The sequence below is a fragment of the Watersipora subatra genome, chromosome 4 (assembly GCF_963576615.1).
Source record: "Watersipora subatra chromosome 4, tzWatSuba1.1, whole genome shotgun sequence".
NCBI classification, from domain to species: Eukaryota; Metazoa; Bryozoa; class Gymnolaemata; order Cheilostomatida; family Watersiporidae; genus Watersipora; species Watersipora subatra.
In genome coordinates, this window is record NC_088711.1 from 33812720 (window position 1) to 33832096 (window position 19377).

Here is a 19377-nt window from a genome sequence, read left to right on the forward strand (position 1 = left end):
TAAGACCGAAAATGGAAACACCGAGGGACAGATAATAAAACGATGAAGTCATTTCACGAAAAAGTCATTTCACGAAAGTCATTTCACGAAAAAATAACGTGCACTTTTCACCAGTCTATAGCATTGTCGAATTGCCGAATACAAAACATAATATTGTTTTGTATCGTTATTATACTTTAGGGACTTTACATAACGATGCTTAAATTTGTTGATGAAATTTCTTGACGAGGGTTCGTCTCATTGTTGATGAATAATTTTCGTAAGTTGTGTGCACATGCATTTATCATAAAAACTCCCACACTTCGCTCCGCTCGTTTGGGCGTGGGATTATAAGTTTGGATGACTACAGAACAATGACTACGTAGTACAGACTTTCTAAAAATCTAACGCAGTGTAAGTAAAGCAAATGACGATGATATTTTTTCTAACGGTTCTAATGAGATTATTGCAATAATTAATTATAAGTTTGGATGACTACAGGACAATGACTACGTAGTACAGATTTTCTAAAATCTATATAAATATCACAACTTCGTAATATTGTTAGCTATGCCGTTTTGAAATGTAAACAAAATTGTGCATTGGTTTTTTATTATTACTATATAAATAATATTGGTTATTCTAATAATATCAGTGCATTTTACTTCTAATATTGGCCAATATTGCATTTCTTTTTTTGCAGGAGGAGAGATATAAACATATAATCTTTTCCTTTCATTATTGCTATTTGTTGTATATAATAACACCCAGTACATTACAGCTACCATTGCAGTTATTCTATTTGACTGCTAATATTGCATTTCTCAACCATCAGTACCCTTTCTTTTTTCCAATATCACTTTGGTCGTGGGCTATATGACAGTGGAATTTCTAGTGACTATTATAATTTCTCTGAAGGGAGCTGAAGCGCCTTCATTTCCTGTCTCTCAATTTGCACAAACGTAATTCCGTTCAATGTACATGATGGACATCCAAAACAATTTCCTATCCACAGAAAAGATTAGTACTTTAAATGTTGATTGCTCCATAAATTGAGGAGTTGCCTGTCTGACTACTAGTGACAAGATAATAAATGGTGGCAATTATTCTGCACTGATTATGTTAGCTTTTCATATTAAAAAATATAAGCTACAGATTAGACAAACGAATTAGATGTCTAATGAGAATGATATACGTTAACCTATATATGTTTACGCAAATATGCTTATCGAGTCAAGATCAAATCACATAGGCACACCGTTGTATATTCATGTCTGCAACAAGAGTTCTCATCACTACGAATGGCAACATGTATGTACCATAACGCAGACATTAATATTGTTAAAACTTCAGCAGCTAGTGATAAAACTTTGTTAGCGGATGCACCACAGTGTAATCCTCACAAGTGCAGACAGTTTAGCTGATACATGATGGTGATTACACTGGTACATAATAATTCTTGAAATATTATAACTGAGGAAAGGGAAGACGTTGTTGTTGCTCAATATTTAATTATGCGGGCATATGGGTCTTTACTCGGAGTAATACTACAGTTTCAAGGTAGAAGGCTATCTGACCACAGACTGAGAAAAGTCTAAATTATACTTTATTTTGTTACTATTTTATTAATATTACTGTACTAACAATTGAAGACAAAACTAATTATTTGATAATTATTATGCTAACGGTTAATGCAACAATAGGGAGATTAATATTGGCTGATCAGAACTACTGATGCACCTGCATTCCCATTCTATGTCAAGCACACATTTGAAATGATTTACAGTAGCTAAAATTCTGTAACACAAGAATCTTCTAACTAGTATAAAGAAAGAGAGTAAGAAATTACATGCGTATAATAAGGCCTTGATAATCATAACCAATGTTTAAAGAAAGTAGATGCAGGTTGGAGTGTAGATAATAAGTTTTGAACGCGAAGTGTGATAAATAAACTGAAGGCTTTGTTGTAAATTGTGCTATAACCTGTTAGCTTGCGTACGTAGTAAGTTCTGTAATTGCTGCTGATACAGCGCGAGTGATACAGCGCGAGTGAACGGGTGTAGTAAGAGGGTGATTGAGACAGAGTTGAGCAAGATGAGCCAGTATATGAAACAGTACTTAGCACCATTCCCATCAGCCCACTCCGTCTAGAACTCGTACTTGCTGTCATTCTTTATCTGAAAATGGCGTCAATAAATAATGGATTTGGCATTTAAAGCATGTGTGCGAAAGCAGCTATTCAAGAAACACAAGGTATGTAGGTATGTGTTACTCTTCCATGAGAGCTGATCAGCATTTACTGCCATGATTGAAAGTGGATATGCGTGGAGTAACAAGCGTGTGAGAACGAAACCTAGTCGAGTACAAGCACCCAATTTTTCAACAAATCTCACTAAATGCAGGTGCATTGCATTTTGTCTCCTACAACTGCCGCAATAACTACAAATACTGCACAAATGCACACCGCGCTGTACCTCATGATAAAGACAAGATGACTGAATAGATTTGTTTGTAGCATAAAATTGGTGAAAGAAAAAACAGATGTTTATATTTTGAGAACTTTTAAAAACTAAAAATTTACGATTTTCACAATTGACTTTTAATTGGTTTGGTGGCTTCTAGACAAAAATATCTCCTAGTAACAGCTCAGTGCAAAAACCCATAAAATTGGAAGCCATATTGGTCAACTTTAACCTTTGTGCTGATTGATAAGTATCAAGTGCCGTGTGATACTAGTAGTTCACTAGTGACTGTGATACTAGTAGTTCACTAGTCCACAGTTCTCTACTTACTCAATACCCGTAGTTTGTATTCATTATTGGTTTCTTACTCAATATTAAGGCGTCACCCCCAATGTTGACATGTTTTGCTGTAAAGTTTGAAAAGTTTACAATTTAACAGTGTGCTTCATGGTTTGCTGGCAAAGTGAGTGAGAAAGCACATTCACAACGATATAGGATGTCGATGTGGACCAGAGTTAAATGATCAGCTTGTTGAGGTAACAGACGACCCAAAAACAAAGCAGCCATGACAAAAGCATGTTAAAAACATGTTGTTGAATAGCATATGTTCCATCGAGCATAAACAATGACATTTAAAGAAGAGCTATTTGGGTACTTGGGGAAGTGGCTGGTGTACGAATCATAATCCCTACTAAAAACTGGCACAGCTTATCTGTTTCTATTCTAGGAATTGACAGAAACCAAATCTAAATATCAGAGTATGCTTCACAATGCGTATAACAGGCCTTACAAGAGACAACAATAACACTGCAGTTGTAGCAGGCATTTATCAAAAAACAGACAAATATCTAAAAATACTGGACTAAGAAATTCATCAACTATTCACTACATACTTGAAACAAATATTGTGTTATATTGGTTTGGATAAACATTAATCAAAGTTTTGCTGTCACTTTTGCATAACTCGACTACACAATACAAAATTTGTAGGCTCTTTTTGCAATATTGATGAGAATGAAAGAGAAGAAAGATTTTTTAATTTCACATTTCTTAGCAAATGTATATATGCATTTACTAAATATGTTCACCAAATTGTTTTTCAACTTTTCTAAGAAAATCTTTTAATCGTTTACTGATGCTACATAGACTAAATCAGTAAAATACGGCTTCCTTTGCTAACAATGTTCGCTTAACCATTGTCAAAGCCTTTTAATGATTAGGAAGAAAGGACGATTCCTAAACATGTATTGTCTACATTCAGCTTAAATCTTATGTTAATCAATGCAGCCATAAATAGGAAAATGAAAGATAGAAGAATACCTCCGGTGCTGAGGCTGTGAGCACTCCATTATTCTCTCCTCTAAGGTAGTTTCCATCAGCAGTTTTGATGCCGATACGAGAGTTCCCTAGGAGTTCAAGCTGAAATCCAGTTGCCTCCCCTTGCTCTCCCACACACATGACTTGCCCACCATCTGTAGTCCAGTATTTACCATTGGAACCTAGAATTTTAGGTTGTGTAAAACAACAGTAAAGACTAAGCGAGGTAGGATTTAGCGAGAACATGATGTTCGATAGGCTATTGGCACAGCAGCAGAACACTCGGATTTCCTCCATGCAATGGACTGTTGACTCACTGCAGAAGTCAAGAGCAGTTGTTAATAAGTTTTAATTTTCATCATATTGATAAGACAACATGTAATCATTTAAATCATCACATTTCAGCTTTGTAAAACTTTCATAGAAAACAAAAAACTTGATCTATAAAAATGATGGCGAGATAGAGTTTTAAAGGTTTAGAAAGCAAAGACCAATCTATTGGTTTTGGCCATGTTAGGTAATGTCAGTCTCCCACTTGAATAAAAACTACTCCTGCTGAGCCCTACCTTCACGAATAGACTCTTTCCATTCTCGCAGGTCGTATGAACTCACCAATATGTTTTATTATATTACCATTGATCGACTCTGTCACTATTACTAACTCATGTATCAGACTTCGCATAACAAATCAACTCCCACAGACTTCCTTTTATGAATATCTCTACACATCTTCTCACGCCCTTATTTGGGCACAAGATTCATCAACATCTCTTTAAATTGTCTCGTCAATCATGAATGGTTTGTAAGTTAATACCACTCCCTCCATCTGAACTGAAGGTTGATAATACTTCCTCCATCATTCGTCCTATTCACCAAGTTTAGACAAAAAGGTAGCAGGGACATTGCTGTAAACCTTAACAGTTCAGCTAATGTTGCTATAGTGATTGTCGATCATCTCTCTCATATTGGCTCAAAATTCATTAGAAGAAGTCTTAACATCTTTGAAACATACCATTGTTATACTTCAGCTGTTATTCCTCTGTACAAAAAGATTTGCTACCTAGCCATGTTTGCCAATATGACAAAAACATATTCAGCACTCAGGTGGATCCTGCCCATTTGGGGCCAACACTTCATTAACAGAGACATAAATGTATATCACCTTATTCACCAAAAATGATACCACCATATTTCCTCAATTTTGAAAGGTATGGATGGAACCAAAAGCAGGAGGACGTTCACTTGTGCCAAATTAGCATAACAAGTTAATGGACCACAGGCAAGGTTTTTTGTGAAAGTCAACTGACCATTAATGATTGTACAAAAAACTAAACAGATTATGTTAGTAGTTGGGTTGACCTTGACCCTAAATGAGAACAGCCAAATTACACAATGAAGGTTAAGGCAAACATCAAAAAAAGCGAATTCATCCATTGGGCAAAATATTGCATTCACTCTAGTCTCAAATTGATAAATTAATGAATTCCGCTGGACCATCCCAAACTATCGAGACCATCGAGACTAAATGATAAGAATAAGGTCTCCAGGCTAAACTCACTTGAAACACACACTTAAACAATTACTCTAGTTACTTGGTAAACGTCAGCCACCGGGCTGACACCAGCGAGCTGTTCAGCTTATGCGAGAATAATAATGGCCTGAGCTTTGACAAGTTTACAAGCAAGTCTTGCCAACAATCGCATAGCCTTTTTTATTTGAGATCACGTTTGTATAAATGGGTTTCTAATAACTGAGAAATCATAAAAATGTGTCACTACTTTATAGCGATAGAAAAAAAGCCTAGAAAACAAGCCAAGGAGCAATGAGCCAATCTCTAATATTTGTGATAAGAGTTATTCTATCTCAATCACATTTGATCAGAGTAAGTGTCTCAAGCCAAATAAGATTTTCTTAAATGGGAGCTTAGGAGGATATTTGTTAGTCGGCATGCCAGAAAACACTTCATGGAACAATCTCAGTCCTAGATATATCTTCCAATGAGGAAGTGAACTGGTGTGATAATATAAATTATAGAAGAATGCTTAAAGATAAAACTCCTACTGCGACTGGCTCTTTCTCATCTGTCAAGATGAATTCACTAGCTTTCACCGTGAGTTAGCCTGGGCATGGCTCTCGTGGGTGATTGGGAGAGAGAGCCTGGGACACATAGCGAAAAAAAGGTAAGATAACTTCTGCAAAACTAGCGACATATGTTACATATGACGCTCAGACTGATACTAATGGAAGCGTGTCGTTAGATTCGGATCTCACGATGTATTAGATGTGGCGCGTTTAAAAGCCTAGTGTCACGGTCACGTGACTTGATCTAGTAAAAAGCCCTGTATTTTTGATAGACTGGGTGGTTACGTAACACCCCGTTTGATAATAAAACGATAAGAACCATAGGTTACTATTCTCTTGCGTTTTCACGTTAGCAGTTTCATTTCCCATACTGATATAAAATGGAGCGATTCAAAAATTACTATCAAAGCTAGGCATTGTCACACTGAGACCAGAACAGTTTCAAGTTTTACAACAAATTATCGCAGGTTTTGACCAATTTATAGTTCTTCCTACTGGCTTTGGAAAAGAGTATTTGCTTTCAGATGGCACCGTTATGCAGTGTTAGGTCCGAGTTGTTCATAATAACTGTCGCGAGTAATCATAATACTCGTGAGTAAAATAAAACTGAGATTACTTTTTACTAGACAAACTTTTCTTTACTAGCAGCGTGCGATTCATTTTTGTTGTTCTATTGCTATTCGTTTGCTATGTTTGTATTGTTATTGTGAATTTTTTTATTCAATTGATTTAATTTTTTATTAAATCATATTAAAATATAATGAATTGAACATATGAAATAATATAACTCTCGTGATTGATTTATTATGCAACCAACATTTCATACTAACCAGCGTTTGTTTGCTGCCAATTCAGATTAACAATAATACATAATACTCGCGTAGATCATAAATAAGACCGTCACACGATACTCCTTCGGAAATAACGATGGTGATATTAGGGACTTCAGAAGGCGACTTTTAGAGTTGTCTTCCCCGCGTGTTGCTATGTGTCCCAGGCTCTCTCTCAATCCCCACGAGAGCCATGCCCAGGCTAACCGTGAGTCATACCTGAACTATAATAGCTAGGAATAAAAACAAGAAGGCAACTCCGGTAAATGGATCAGAGAAGTGACCTATAATTAAGGAGTGAATAAATCGGAGACAAAAATAAATTATATTTGTTTATAAACATTTTTTCTAACGGCTCATCACTGTGGTGAACCAGAGCAGCAGCAGGTGATAAAAGTACTTCAGACTCATTTGAACTATTCTCTCGACAGCGTCACTCGAGATGAACTGGTTCACCACAGTTTACTAGCAAGACTTTGTGAATTAACTTCTCCAGTCGTTGCAACATTCATATTTGATAAGGTCATCTCTGATGTCAGACATGTGGCAGACCACAGCGACCATATAAGGTCAACACAAGGGAACTTGTCATCTCATTCGTGATGACACACAAGATAACAGTTAGAAACATCTGCCCCTCCTTTTCATGTAAAACAAATTAGGTTAATTCAAACTCAATTCTGATAATACACAGACAACCTCTGTATCAATCACTGTGTCTCTTCTGACTGCGCCTAGAAAAATGCCTTTATCCTGGGTATTGAACAACATATGATGTATCTGTTTAATCGACACTACGGTACTTTCATCACCTGGTACTTTCCATCACCTGCCACTGCTCATCACTGCTCTGGTTCACCACAGTGATGAGCCTTTAGAAAGAATGTTTATAAACAAATATAATTTATTTTTGTCTCCGATTTATTCACTCCTTAATTACAGGTCACTTCTCTGAGCCATTTACCGGAGTTGCCTTCTTGTTTTTATTCTGAGCTATTTTGGTTCAGGTATGAGCCATTTGGAAAGCTATGCCTCTTATCTCTACAGTTTAATACAGAACAAGCGAAATGTTTCTAGTGCCAGTCTAGTTTTATCATAATGGATAGTAAACTGAGGAGACACAATCCTTTAGATAAATCATACTATAAATAATGTATTTGAGGAAACAGAGTCGGCACCTGTGCTGAAAGTTTAGGGCATTATTTACAGGTGTTCCAAAAGGGAAGATAATTCTAACTTGTGAAAATAACGAGCATTTGTGAATTTGACTAGGTAGAAGTCACTCACGTCATCAGCATACAACCATCCTAAAATCTGGTATGTATACAGATGCTAGCTAATGAGCAGGTTTGAACAAGAACAAAATGAACTCACCTTTAAAATTGTAGAGTCCATTGTGGGCTTGCTTTAGTTCAAAGGCATCGTAAGTTGGTCTGTTTGCCTCAATTTTGTTGTTCTTTAATCCAAGGAACCCAAATTCTCCTTTCAGAATCATAATTGGGCGATTCAAAATGGTCATCTATAAGCATAAAGTGTGTGAATGGAGGATATTAGACAGCCGCAAACATTGCAGTTGTTCCAATAAGGCAGTTGTACTTGTCAGCCATGTCTCCACCAGGATCATTAAGAGTACATATGCTAGTAGACTGTTTTCACACACCTGGCTTGCATGAACTGTAATAGCCAATCAACTGAGGGTTGAGATAGGTGCTGGAGTTTCAAGGTTTACTTGCACCAAAATTCACATTACAGTTATTTAGTATCGAAAGATTGACCATGTCTTACTCTGTTGTATTGTAGGTGCAAAATATGTGGAAATGTGATTACAAGCTCTTAAAAGCTCAAAAATGAACAGTTAATTGCAGCCATCACAAAAATGCCGTAGATTAGAATCCTTTTCCAAAACGGCTCGAATGGGATGTAGATGAACATGATGGCTTCTGTTTACACTTTCACGCGATCTCATTCGTCGAAATATTTTCACAAATATACTTCTCGCATTCAATAAAACCATGTCTAATGTTTTCATCTATTTCATCATCATTGTAATGCTGTCATTTTGAGCACTGATATCTCAAAAATCACCGTAAAAATTCGTTTAACTTTTTAACCTTAACTCGAAGGAGTGCATATCATCCTCTGATAAACATGAGGAGCCTGTCGGTCACCTGTGATAGTCAGAAAATGCTACAGAAATTATTTGCACTGTTTGGTAGGAAGTATGGGTCACTTGATCAGATTACGACTAGACGATTAGACCAAGCCGAAACAAAACTGCAAAGTAGTGAGCATCTATATTTGATAAGGACTTTTCGGTAAAACCTAGCCTGTCTTGACAAGCTGTTGTTTTTGCGTAGTTGTTCCCCCGTCGAGCGGCGAGCAACAACGGCTTGTCACAAGACGTACTGCACCTGATGCATCAGCTGCACTTATAGGGAGTTGTTCTCTTCCGTCTACGCGGCTTGGCCGCGATGTTATGTCGGTCGCTCCATTGGTAATCATAACGGATTTCACGCAAAAATTTATGTGAAAAATTAAGATGAGAACGTTTAACTGGCGACCCCTCTCTGCAGTAAACATTATTAGAATTTGAGAACTTAGGCAACAACAGCGACGAAACATGTCGTTATTTGTGCGCTCAGTCAGTTTTATTTCTATTTTTGTATCAGTCAGTTTTATTTGTTCTTATGGATTTTATTTTAAGTTTATTTTATTCTTAAGTTCTACTAAAGTTTATCACAAAAACTGGTCTTTGGTTAAACGTTGTAATCTTGTTTTTTTCTACATAAATTTTTGCGTGAAATCCGTTATGATTACTAATGGAGCGACCGACATAACATCGCGGCCAAGCCGCGTAGACGGAAGAGAACAACTTCCTATAAGTGCAGCTGATGCATCAGGTGCAGTACGTCTTGTGACAAGCCGTTGTTGCTCGCCGCTCGACGGGGGGACAACTACGCAAAAACAACAGCTTGTCAAGACAGGCTAGGTAAAACGCCAAAGTGTTTGTCAGAAACTAGTGCTACGAGACATGTCATATTGAGCTTTTTATTGGCCTTTCATTTCACGCGATGACATCACGCGTCAAAACGATAACCAAATTGTTTGAGTACGTCAGAAAAATAAATTGGTTCCAACCTATGGCGTTTTCGTGATGGCGGCGATTACCTGTTCGTTTTTTAGCTTTTAAGAGCTTGTAATCACATTTCTAAATATTTTGCACCTACAACATAGCAGAGTAAGACATGGTGAATCTTTTGATACCAAATAACCGTAATGTGAATTTTTTTGCGAGCCAACCTTGAATGGCCCAAGGTGAATGATGAGCCCGTCTAAGCAGCATTATAAATTGACCAAAATGAACCAGGTCTTAAGAGGTCTGTGTAGAGCTCCTGCATCTGGTGACACCTACCTTGAACTTCTCTTTATCACCACAACTGTCACTGCTGCAGTTGAGAGCACCAGTCATCTTTATGGTGACATATTTGCCATTGGGAGCTTTGAGAGCGATGGTGCTGTTAGCCAACTGTTCTAGCTCGAATAAGCTAGCCTCAGCGCTACAATGTCAATCGTTTGCTGGTTAACACCTCGTGCCGTATGCATAGACACAATTGAATCTACATATGTATCGCTATATCACCAGCTTCCTGTTATCCGCTCCTGTTAGTGAGCCCAGCAAGCGCCATTCTCATACCATCAGCTTATGAATGCTTAGGAAGTAAGAAGCCAGGAATTTTCTAAATATCTGTCAATCAGTGAGAAATTGGGAGGCTAGAGGTTAGCAAGGAAAAACCAATATTTAACTTATTGCAAAAAGAAGTCGTCAATCATTATGACATGGTGTGGGCAGATTATAGATAGATAATAACAAATACCTGTCCAATATCCCGTTTGATCAGATAAATAATTCGGCACACACTTATATTTTTCCTCATACATGGCCATTAGCCTTAGCTTCTACCCTCTCCCTTTACACTCGCTCGATTCCCTTCCCCATCTCCTTCTACTAGACTTTACTTTCCTACCCCATAAACCTATTAACCTAGTTACCCAATAAAACCTTTTTACACTTTTCACCTAACTTTCAGCCATCTGATAAGCTAACGACTCCTTCCTCATTTGGGATATAAAATTTGACCGTGATATTCGGAGTATAAACATTTTAGATAGAAAATTGAAACATAGTGTAACCGAGAGTCTCACGCAAACATTAATAGACCTCTCTTTCTCTTCAAAGCTGACTGAGAAGATTAAGTTGTGTGAAATGGGTAAAGAGCGTGAGAATAGGACAGATTTTAGAGCAGCTAAAGAGAAGCTATAAGTAATCGCTTAACCTATGACAATTAAAACAATAATAATAATATAAATAAAAGTTTCTCTGAAGAAGAAAGAGTCACATTATTCAGAACTGTCATTGAAATGTGTAAAGAATAAATGACAGAGGAAATCAACGATGGCAAGATTGACTAATAGAGAAACATTTCAAACAAGTTTTATGTGATAACATCTGTCTTAACTGTTTAGAGGAATAACACTTTCCATTTAGAGAAAGAATAAGATAAAACTTTGGGCCACCTCAACAAGTCTATGAATGTATTAGAAGCCAAGCTAATAAGATGTGCTGCCATACAAACAGGAAGCTTGCTGGTGAGAAGGCAGAAAGTACAACAGTGTTACGGTGTTGGGTCAAGACTGAAGATACATACCCTGTGCCCTTGCTAGGGCCTCGGACCATTGCCTCACTGAAATATTAGCACTAACATAAATATCAAAGCTAGTAAGCAATCCAACATTGCAGTTTCTTCATTATTGACACAGAGAACAAAAAGCAAATGTTTTTTGTGTCAGCTTAGCTTGGTTCTGAAAATCAAACAAACGATATGCAATTGACTATACTATTCCAACAACCCCAGCCGAAATGCCTTTGACAGAGCTTAGGCTAGCATGAAACTCTATCCAAATCTTAGAAGGTTATTATTTACTTCAAACAAAAATAGGAGGTTTTCATGTAGATTAATAGTGAGCCAGCGGCGGCAGCACCTGCCCGTCTAGCATTGATTACTAACCAAACCTAATTGTATCAGCATTTAATTGGTCGCTGATTCATTCAGCTCGCTGCCAGCCATAAACATTTCAACAGCAACACACAGTCAGAGAAATGCTGAGTCATATACCTTGCAAAAGGTTAAATAGTACATATAGCCACTAGTACCTGCTAGCACCTGCTGTGACTCATCTTCGTAATACTTAACAAAATCATGACCATGTTTCAGGGCCATTAAGGGTGTAAATAAAATCAGGTGAATGTTCCTGCAGAGAAAGCTTCCCAGAGGCAGACATTTCCTGTGTTTTGAGGAGCTTATCTGAATGAAGGTAAAAGGTTTGTCCTGTTACCTCTGACTACATGAACCGATGTTTGTAATCTAGTGTCAATGCTGCTAATAGCATTGACACTAGATTCAACGTGTTCATATTTTATCTCAAGTTTTTTGCATCACTTGCACCTCATTGGCTAATGCTAGTATCACCAGACATACTTTTTGCTTTTTATGAAGTTACAATAAGACAGCTAGAGTGATAAATATTTTTGTACATATTGGAAATAAAGAAGAATAATTGGAACAGCAGTAAACATAAAACCTTCCTGGCCAATATACAGCTACTGTACGTATAAAGTATCGGGTCTAGATGTATCAAGCGACGTTGTGCTGAGACATCCTGTGCAAGCCTTGGATAGAGAATGTCCGAGTAAAGTATTATATATTAAATTTTAGCTACTGAGCTTACGTATCAAAGTTTGTAAATACAAACGGACCAATCATATTTGCATCTATCACCTGCCCATGTGAGCATTAACCCTTGACCTCCAAGATCAGAAATTTACTCTTTCAATGCTGCAGACCACTTGCCATTCTTTACTTACAGCCAACCATAAACTAATAATTTTCTATAAAGGTAAAATACCTATTGAGTCGCACAAAGCTGTCCCGTGTTTATGATGAGTGGTTAACCGAGCTTGAGTCAACGATAGAAATAAACTCTGGAAAGATGCATACCTTCCCTCTCCATTTGCTTGCACTCCTACTCCTTTCATGACCCAGTACTTCCCATTGGATGCAAGAAACTTCCATTTTTTGCTAGAGCTGTCAAATTCGAGCTGAAATATATCTTTCTCACTCAACTCATCGTCATCCTGGTTTGAGCTGACATCAATTCCTGTAACGGTTACCAAAATACACAGAGTGGACCAACATTTTGACAGCCAGTCATGACAAGAGCGTAGCGAAACAATCCACGAGAGAGGTCATGAACTAACCTAAGAGAGAGGTCATGAACTAAGCCATTAAAATGAGAAGTAGAAAGCCACAAACATCTGCTGTATAGATAGCAATACAATATATAAAAAATAACTCGTCGCTGAGGGGGTGTCTGTGTTGATAAAACTGAGCTGATATGTACGGCTGCAGCTCTCAAAGAAACATTAGATTTACATTGAGGCAGATTAACTTCTCTTTAGGGAAAACTCTAGGAATACTCTTAACGTGAATGGCCCATTTAAATTCAATTAGTCACGATACCATGACAGGGCTTCTTTGTACGAGGTTAAGAACAGATATAAAGGGTATACACACTGAGCACAAGAGATGTATACATGTACAAGGAATTTACATTAGAGCTGAATTATCTGCGACTATTGCTACACTATAATAATGGACCTCAGCAACAATTGCTGAGGTCCATTGGAATATCTATAAGGTGTTTGTTTGCTATACTAAGAAAATTATCACAGCTTTACGAAGTCACATATCCTTTGTCAGTGTTATGTTCTCTTTTAAATTCAGCTCGCAGAAAAATCTAAACTTCGATAAAAACAGGATTGGAAAGTAGAATGAATTATGAAACTTCCTTTTCAGAAGGGAATATAGAGTAAAAATAGCACACTCAGCCATGCCAGTCACTTCAAATGAGCAATAATGCACACATTCAGTTATTTTACATAGATCTAAAAATTTAGCCAATATTTTTGCTGGTGTCGACAACTCCAAGACTATTGGGTACAAAAGATTTGCTGATCTAACCTTGCATAATGGATACCCTCTTGCCATTGCTGCCTGTAAGTGTAACCTGTGGCTGACTATCTTTGATAAGAAAGAGTTCATCTTTGGTAACCTTGCTATTTCTCGCTTTTAATGTAGCTGTTGAGCCAATGTTAGTAAGGAATTTTCCATCGTTGGAGCGGAATGCTATTCCACCAGATTTAACCTGCAACGTGTAGAGGGCACCCTCAGATGACGCTTGAAGACTGCCATCCGGATGCAGGTACCTTCCATCACACATCTGTATGGCGTACTTGTTCTCTATGTAGTCAAGCGTGATCATAGCCTGGCTACCCCATGGTATTAACTGGCAGCCATGCACTTCCTGGGGTTGTTCCTCGACAGACTTTGGTGTTTCCATGTGGCAGTATCTCTTCCTGTTTGTGTTGTAGAGGTTGACTTGCGGATGGATGGCCAATTGGATATGCCACCATTCAGCGGTCTTGCTCTTGCAATGCATGTTGTCCTCTTCACCATACATATAGTAACTGAATGGGACGCTCTTGAATGCCCACTGTCCTTGGTCATTGTATTCGACTAAAAATCGTTGGCATTCTCCCCGCTCCTCGCTGTCACACGTCAGGTTACCATACTTGTCTGTGGCGAGGTATCGCTTTTGGCTAGATCGAATGTATACCTCATCGGCACTTTGACCATGCTCTAAGACCCACACCTAAAAGGATTGAAACAAATGACAACGTTAAAGGTTACATAAAGGTTACCTAGTTTTATTTGTCGCCAGTTAATAGGCTTCTGTGAGACAATATTATATAGACTCTGACTCCTGGGTAAATGAGTGAACCATTTCACAACTTTAAATGACCCAGTATAGATTTGTTGGCTGAGAACTGCGTTGACATTTATGAACACCCACATATGGAATCGCTTTTCCTTGGTACCTAGAAGTAATCTCACCAAGATACAATAAATTTATACTTTTGCCATTCACAATGACTAATGCATTGTGTTAGACAAACCAAGATGTAGCATAGCCTTGAGGAACTTAGGATTGTATACCTAGTTGGTGGAGATATGAGCCATGATGGGCTCTGCCATAGGCAGCTAATTTCATATTAGTAGCAGCCAGCGAGACATCTAATCAGAGTAGGGCTAAACTAGAACAAGCATTAAATTAGTTGAGACGGCAGGGCAGAGCCCTTATTAGACACCAGAGCATTTCCAATGAGTAAAGTCAAATCAACTACTAGTCTGTCATGTTAGCAGCTCTGGTAAGTAGGTCATTCCTCGACCATCAATCAACCCAATTAATGCATCCACCGCAGCTGAATCACTCAGCCTCCATTGTTTTCTCATCCAGTCCCCTACTGGTGATATTCCGGTGATTTGGTAATTTCATGACTTCTTGGCAAGTTTTATTTGTATATTGAATATTTCAGTCAAACCAAACCATCTTAGTAAAGCAGCTTGATTGGTAGCCGTAGGCAGTAAGAGAGAAGCCAGGATTACCTTTTAACATCAATAAATGTGATACATTTTTTTAGTAGTTAGGTCAGACTCGCCACATATTAAAAGAAATGTATTAGCTTGTAGTTCTAGGTCTTTGGTTGGGAGTCCGTGTGTCATAGTGACATCTTCCCTCAGTAATATTGGAACTTGCAGCTGCTCAAAATCTCTTATGCTTTATTCATGCCATCCCATGAATTATCACTTGTCAGCTCATTTTGATTTAGAACGAAGGTAAAATGAGAATCCTCCGGATTACCAAGATGATACTAAAATTAATGGCCAACACACAAGGAGTTGAAAGCTAAGATTAAATGATGACCAGTGCGTACTTTCCCCGACCTGACCAACCTACATTCACTACCCTTTCAACATTGTTAGCATCTGCTCGCCTAGGCTAATGTCTCTATGGACAATAACTGTTCACTTAGATCAATAAAGTTACTTTATTAGATCAACTTGCTCATTGGCACACTATGCACTCACAGCAGATCCTAACTCAACAATCTTTGTTCCTCATAGACTATCACTTGATAATATATCCCCTCATAGCATCCACGTTTACGAATGGTTTTGTTAACTGGATCTGTGGTGGGCTGGCTATAAGTGATTGTCTTCTCACACCTAGCACCACCTTCAGTCTGTTGTTATGTTGAAATGAGAAAGAACCATCCATCACTAATGTAACAAACTGACAAAATGAAGAGTTTGGAAAATTAGCAAAAGCGGATGAAGAAAGCCGGTTTAGCTTGCATTCCAAACTAAATAAAGCATGAAAAAATGGTAAGCTGTTGCATTCATATCTGTCATCGACCAATGTCTTTGCAGCAAAAGCAAATAGAACATCTATGATATGATATTAGAAATATGATAACAAAGATAACTCAGCGTGTTTCAACCGCTATTACAGTAAATAGTGAGGATATTTTTGATCTGTAGGACATATCGTTGTTGTACAGTGATAAGATCAAATAAGACACAAAACCATCATCCAGAGTCAGAAGGATCCGTGATTCATTGAATATATTGCATATAGCAAGCAAGCACTGAAATCACACAATTTTGAATAAAAATGTGTGATTTAAAGTGAAGTATAAATTAGGACAAATTTTTGGGCGACTATTGTTTCATCAGATCCATGGCAAAGTTATTCTAAACTGTCTTAACTTTTTCATGGTATGTAAACAATTCTTACTTGTTTGGCTTTGAGCGCAGCTCCACTGGCATTGAGCTTAAATCCAAACTTTTCAGCAGTCAAGTACTTTCCTTTCTGATTAGCAAAGCCAAACTTCCATGAGAAAGCCTCCGGGTTGCTGCCGTTCGATGTCATTTCGATATCGCGTGCACAGATCCAACGGGTGTTGCCTGTCAAGTGACTACCAGCGTTAGCGGACAAGCGTGTTACGCCTTCAGCAGATGACAAATTAGCAATGACTCATTTCACCCTTTTCTGATTGGTCCATCAACCGGCATAACCTAAGCCAATCAATAATCACAATGCTTGTACTACTTGAAAAGGATTTAGTACCGTAGCAGAGTAGCAAGCTATTGATAGCAAACACAAATCCCAGTCATTACTGTGGTCAAAACACAAATTTATATTGAAGTTGTTCCCACGCAAGTAAGTAATAATTTAACAACAAAAAGTTATTGAAATCTTAAAAATTTTGTTTCATGCTAAAATTTGAATATTGTAATACTTAAAGGATGTGAGAGGTATTTAAGTTAGCAGTATTTCTGGCTACAAACTTGGCAAATTATATTCTAGTAACAAACGTTCTTTGCAAAGTGATGCTACAGTATCACCATTTTAAAACGATATTTTGATTATTACACAGGAAATGCTGTTGAGTCATTGCTGAGGTCCAATCTTTGTCTGTAGACAGCTGTCTAGGGTATGCTTTAAACTATCGCTGCATGACAAGCAGGTCAATTGTGTAAAACGACAACAATAAACGACACATCTATGACTGCACTCCTTTACATTACATTCATGGCTTCCAACGTTTGCTCTATGGGTTTGAATACCTTCGCTACACTAAAACTATTTTAAACAAGAAGTGCAAAGTATTTTCAGTATAAGAAGTAATAAGTATAATTTAATCTAGAGATAAAGTAACAAATATCATTTTGTTAAAAACATAATAATTTGAAAACAATACAATTTTAAAATTTCCTGAGCAAGCAGATAATGAAAACATGAATTATGGAGACCAACTAGTTACTACCTCAGCGAATATCAGAGCCAATTGAGAGCATTTTTACATTTTACCATTTTTCTACACACATGCCACCTTTGCCATCTGTAAGAGTGGCCAGTATTCTGGACCCAAAACTACTGCTTTAACAAATATTGCAGATATTGAACTAATTAACATGCAGAATTACTGATGAGCATATGCAGAAAGTTTTCTTGTACCATCTCACATATCTATTGTTATAAAAGTATTGCATTTTAACTGTCAACAGATGATTCTTGCAAAAAATTATGACTGATTTTCTTTTAGTTTATGACAACACAACTCCAAAACTAATGCATTTTCAGTTCTAGCACTAGATGAGTGATGATGAGCTAAATGACCTAGCAATAGTGTGACAAAAAACATGCAAGGAACTTTAAGAGACTAAAAGATAATATTTACTTTCTAGTCCTACTTTCCTAATGCGAAATTTGCAGCCCCGGTTCCAACAACTCTTGTGTTGTTGATTAGGTTCGCTACACCAAGACTATCCATAGTTTGGTGCAATACTTGGTACCCAAGCTCGGCTATCACAGTAATGGTAGTAAAGATTTGATCTCACAGCGTTGGCATGTCGAGCTCAACTTCAAATCACAGCATTGATGAAAAGCAGCTTCAGATATTCTTCATTTTCCAAACTGTAATTTTCATGTAGAATCTAAATCTAAAAGGATGGCTATCATGTAAACTTGCACACAGGGTGTACTAAACTTAGTTTTTTAGTAAATTTGTTAGTGTAGACGAGAATGCATGCATACACATGTCGTTTCCTTCCAGGCTGCGGAAGCTCCGTGCAATGACCTCCTTACCCACTTTCGCAACATTGTGATGGTTGGAGAAAGCATGCCACCATGTATTTTGAGCTAACGCTTCAAAGACTGATTTTTTCCACAACTAATGGTTGAACAGAGGTGAGAAGCTCATGGCTGTGGGGCTTGTACGATTGTTTCCGTAACAAATAACTTTAAAATAGGGTACTGAAGCTAATAGCCTAATATCACACATGAGCTGAGTTCAAGTTTAATTTACATAGCAAAGAGCATATGACCAGTTGCAACCGAGGACCAGCCTTTTATGCTCACTCTTTTCTTGGCTTTTTCATTGGTATTTTTTCTCAGAAAGATGACTAAAAAGTCCTTTCAAAGGCAATAGCACAGTTATGAGTCAATAGCAACAATGCATGCATCAATGACGATGGTAGGTTGAAAATGAACTCCTTTGAACTATTTCCATAGTAGATCCCTCTCAACCATAGTTCCCATGTGATCATTGAACATGGCAGCTGTATAGTCACCATATTACATACATTTATGATGACACTGCCATAGTTATTTCCCCAGATGCACATAAAGCTCCAACCAGAGCAAGAGCTGCATATATACAAAGAAATTGCTGCATCAAGCAGTTCCAACATGACTTCAAATTGACATGGTTTCTTTCTTGAGAATTACAGCTTTAGTAAAATCCATTCAAGATCTTTTTTAAATAAAATAAACAATTTCTTTCTCAGTGCCATGTTTTGATCAAGTAAAAATAAAAGACGTGGTGGTTTTATTCAAAAGCTCCAAATCTACAGAGTTTTTAGTGATCTCTTGAAAACTCTCTAAAAGTTAACAGACCAATTTTAAGGTTCCTTAACATTAGCGACATATGAAGTGAGACAATATGAGTGAAATTAAAAAAAAACTAAACATAAATCACCAACTCCAAACATAACTAGAGCGCATTGTTTAACACTGAGCTCTGTTCTAACTCAAGTTTAAAGAGTGTTGAAGATGTTTTCAAACTGAGTTTAGGGCATTTCTAAAGAAAAATTGTTAAAACTTTACATTTAATGGTGTTTACTGATTGTTAACTTATTTTGTTATTAAGATATTCACCGTTTCTTTAATTACGTAATAATATT

At 37.3% G+C, this 19377-nt stretch overlaps 1 protein-coding gene across 2 annotated transcripts; it reads right to left on the bottom strand.

Moving 5' to 3' along the window:
- Positions 1-1566: 1566 nt before the first annotated feature.
- Positions 1567-16624, bottom strand: LOC137392874 (fascin-like). Of its 2 annotated transcripts, XM_068079220.1 has the most exons (8): positions 16427-16624; positions 13750-14440; positions 12727-12886; positions 11377-11412; positions 10083-10227; positions 8045-8189; positions 3762-3940; positions 1567-2156 (listed from the first exon to the last, which is right to left on the bottom strand). In XM_068079220.1, the coding sequence occupies exons 1-8, from the start codon at positions 16559-16561 to the stop codon at positions 2127-2129; spliced, it is 1521 nt and encodes a 506-aa protein (XP_067935321.1). In that variant the 5' UTR covers positions 16562-16624; the 3' UTR covers positions 1567-2126. The 2 variants fall into 2 exon arrangements, with proteins under 2 accessions (XP_067935321.1, XP_067935322.1); XM_068079221.1 differs by lacking the exon at positions 11377-11412.
- Positions 16625-19377: the final 2753 nt, after the last annotated feature.

Bases quoted from the DNA above. Each gene is read 5' to 3' on its own strand.
- LOC137392874 (XM_068079220.1), bottom strand. From the start codon at position 16,561: ATGACATCGAACGGCAGCAACCCGGAGGCTTTCTCATGGAAGTTTGGC. The intron at 12,887-13,749 runs GTTAGATCAGCA...TAACCGTTACAG, and splicing joins GAGGGTATCCATTATGCAAG to GAATTGATGTCAGCTCAAAC. The intron at 2,157-3,761 runs GTATTCTTCTAT...CGCCATTTTCAG, and splicing joins TCACAGCCTCAGCACCGGAG to ATAAAGAATGACAGCAAGTA.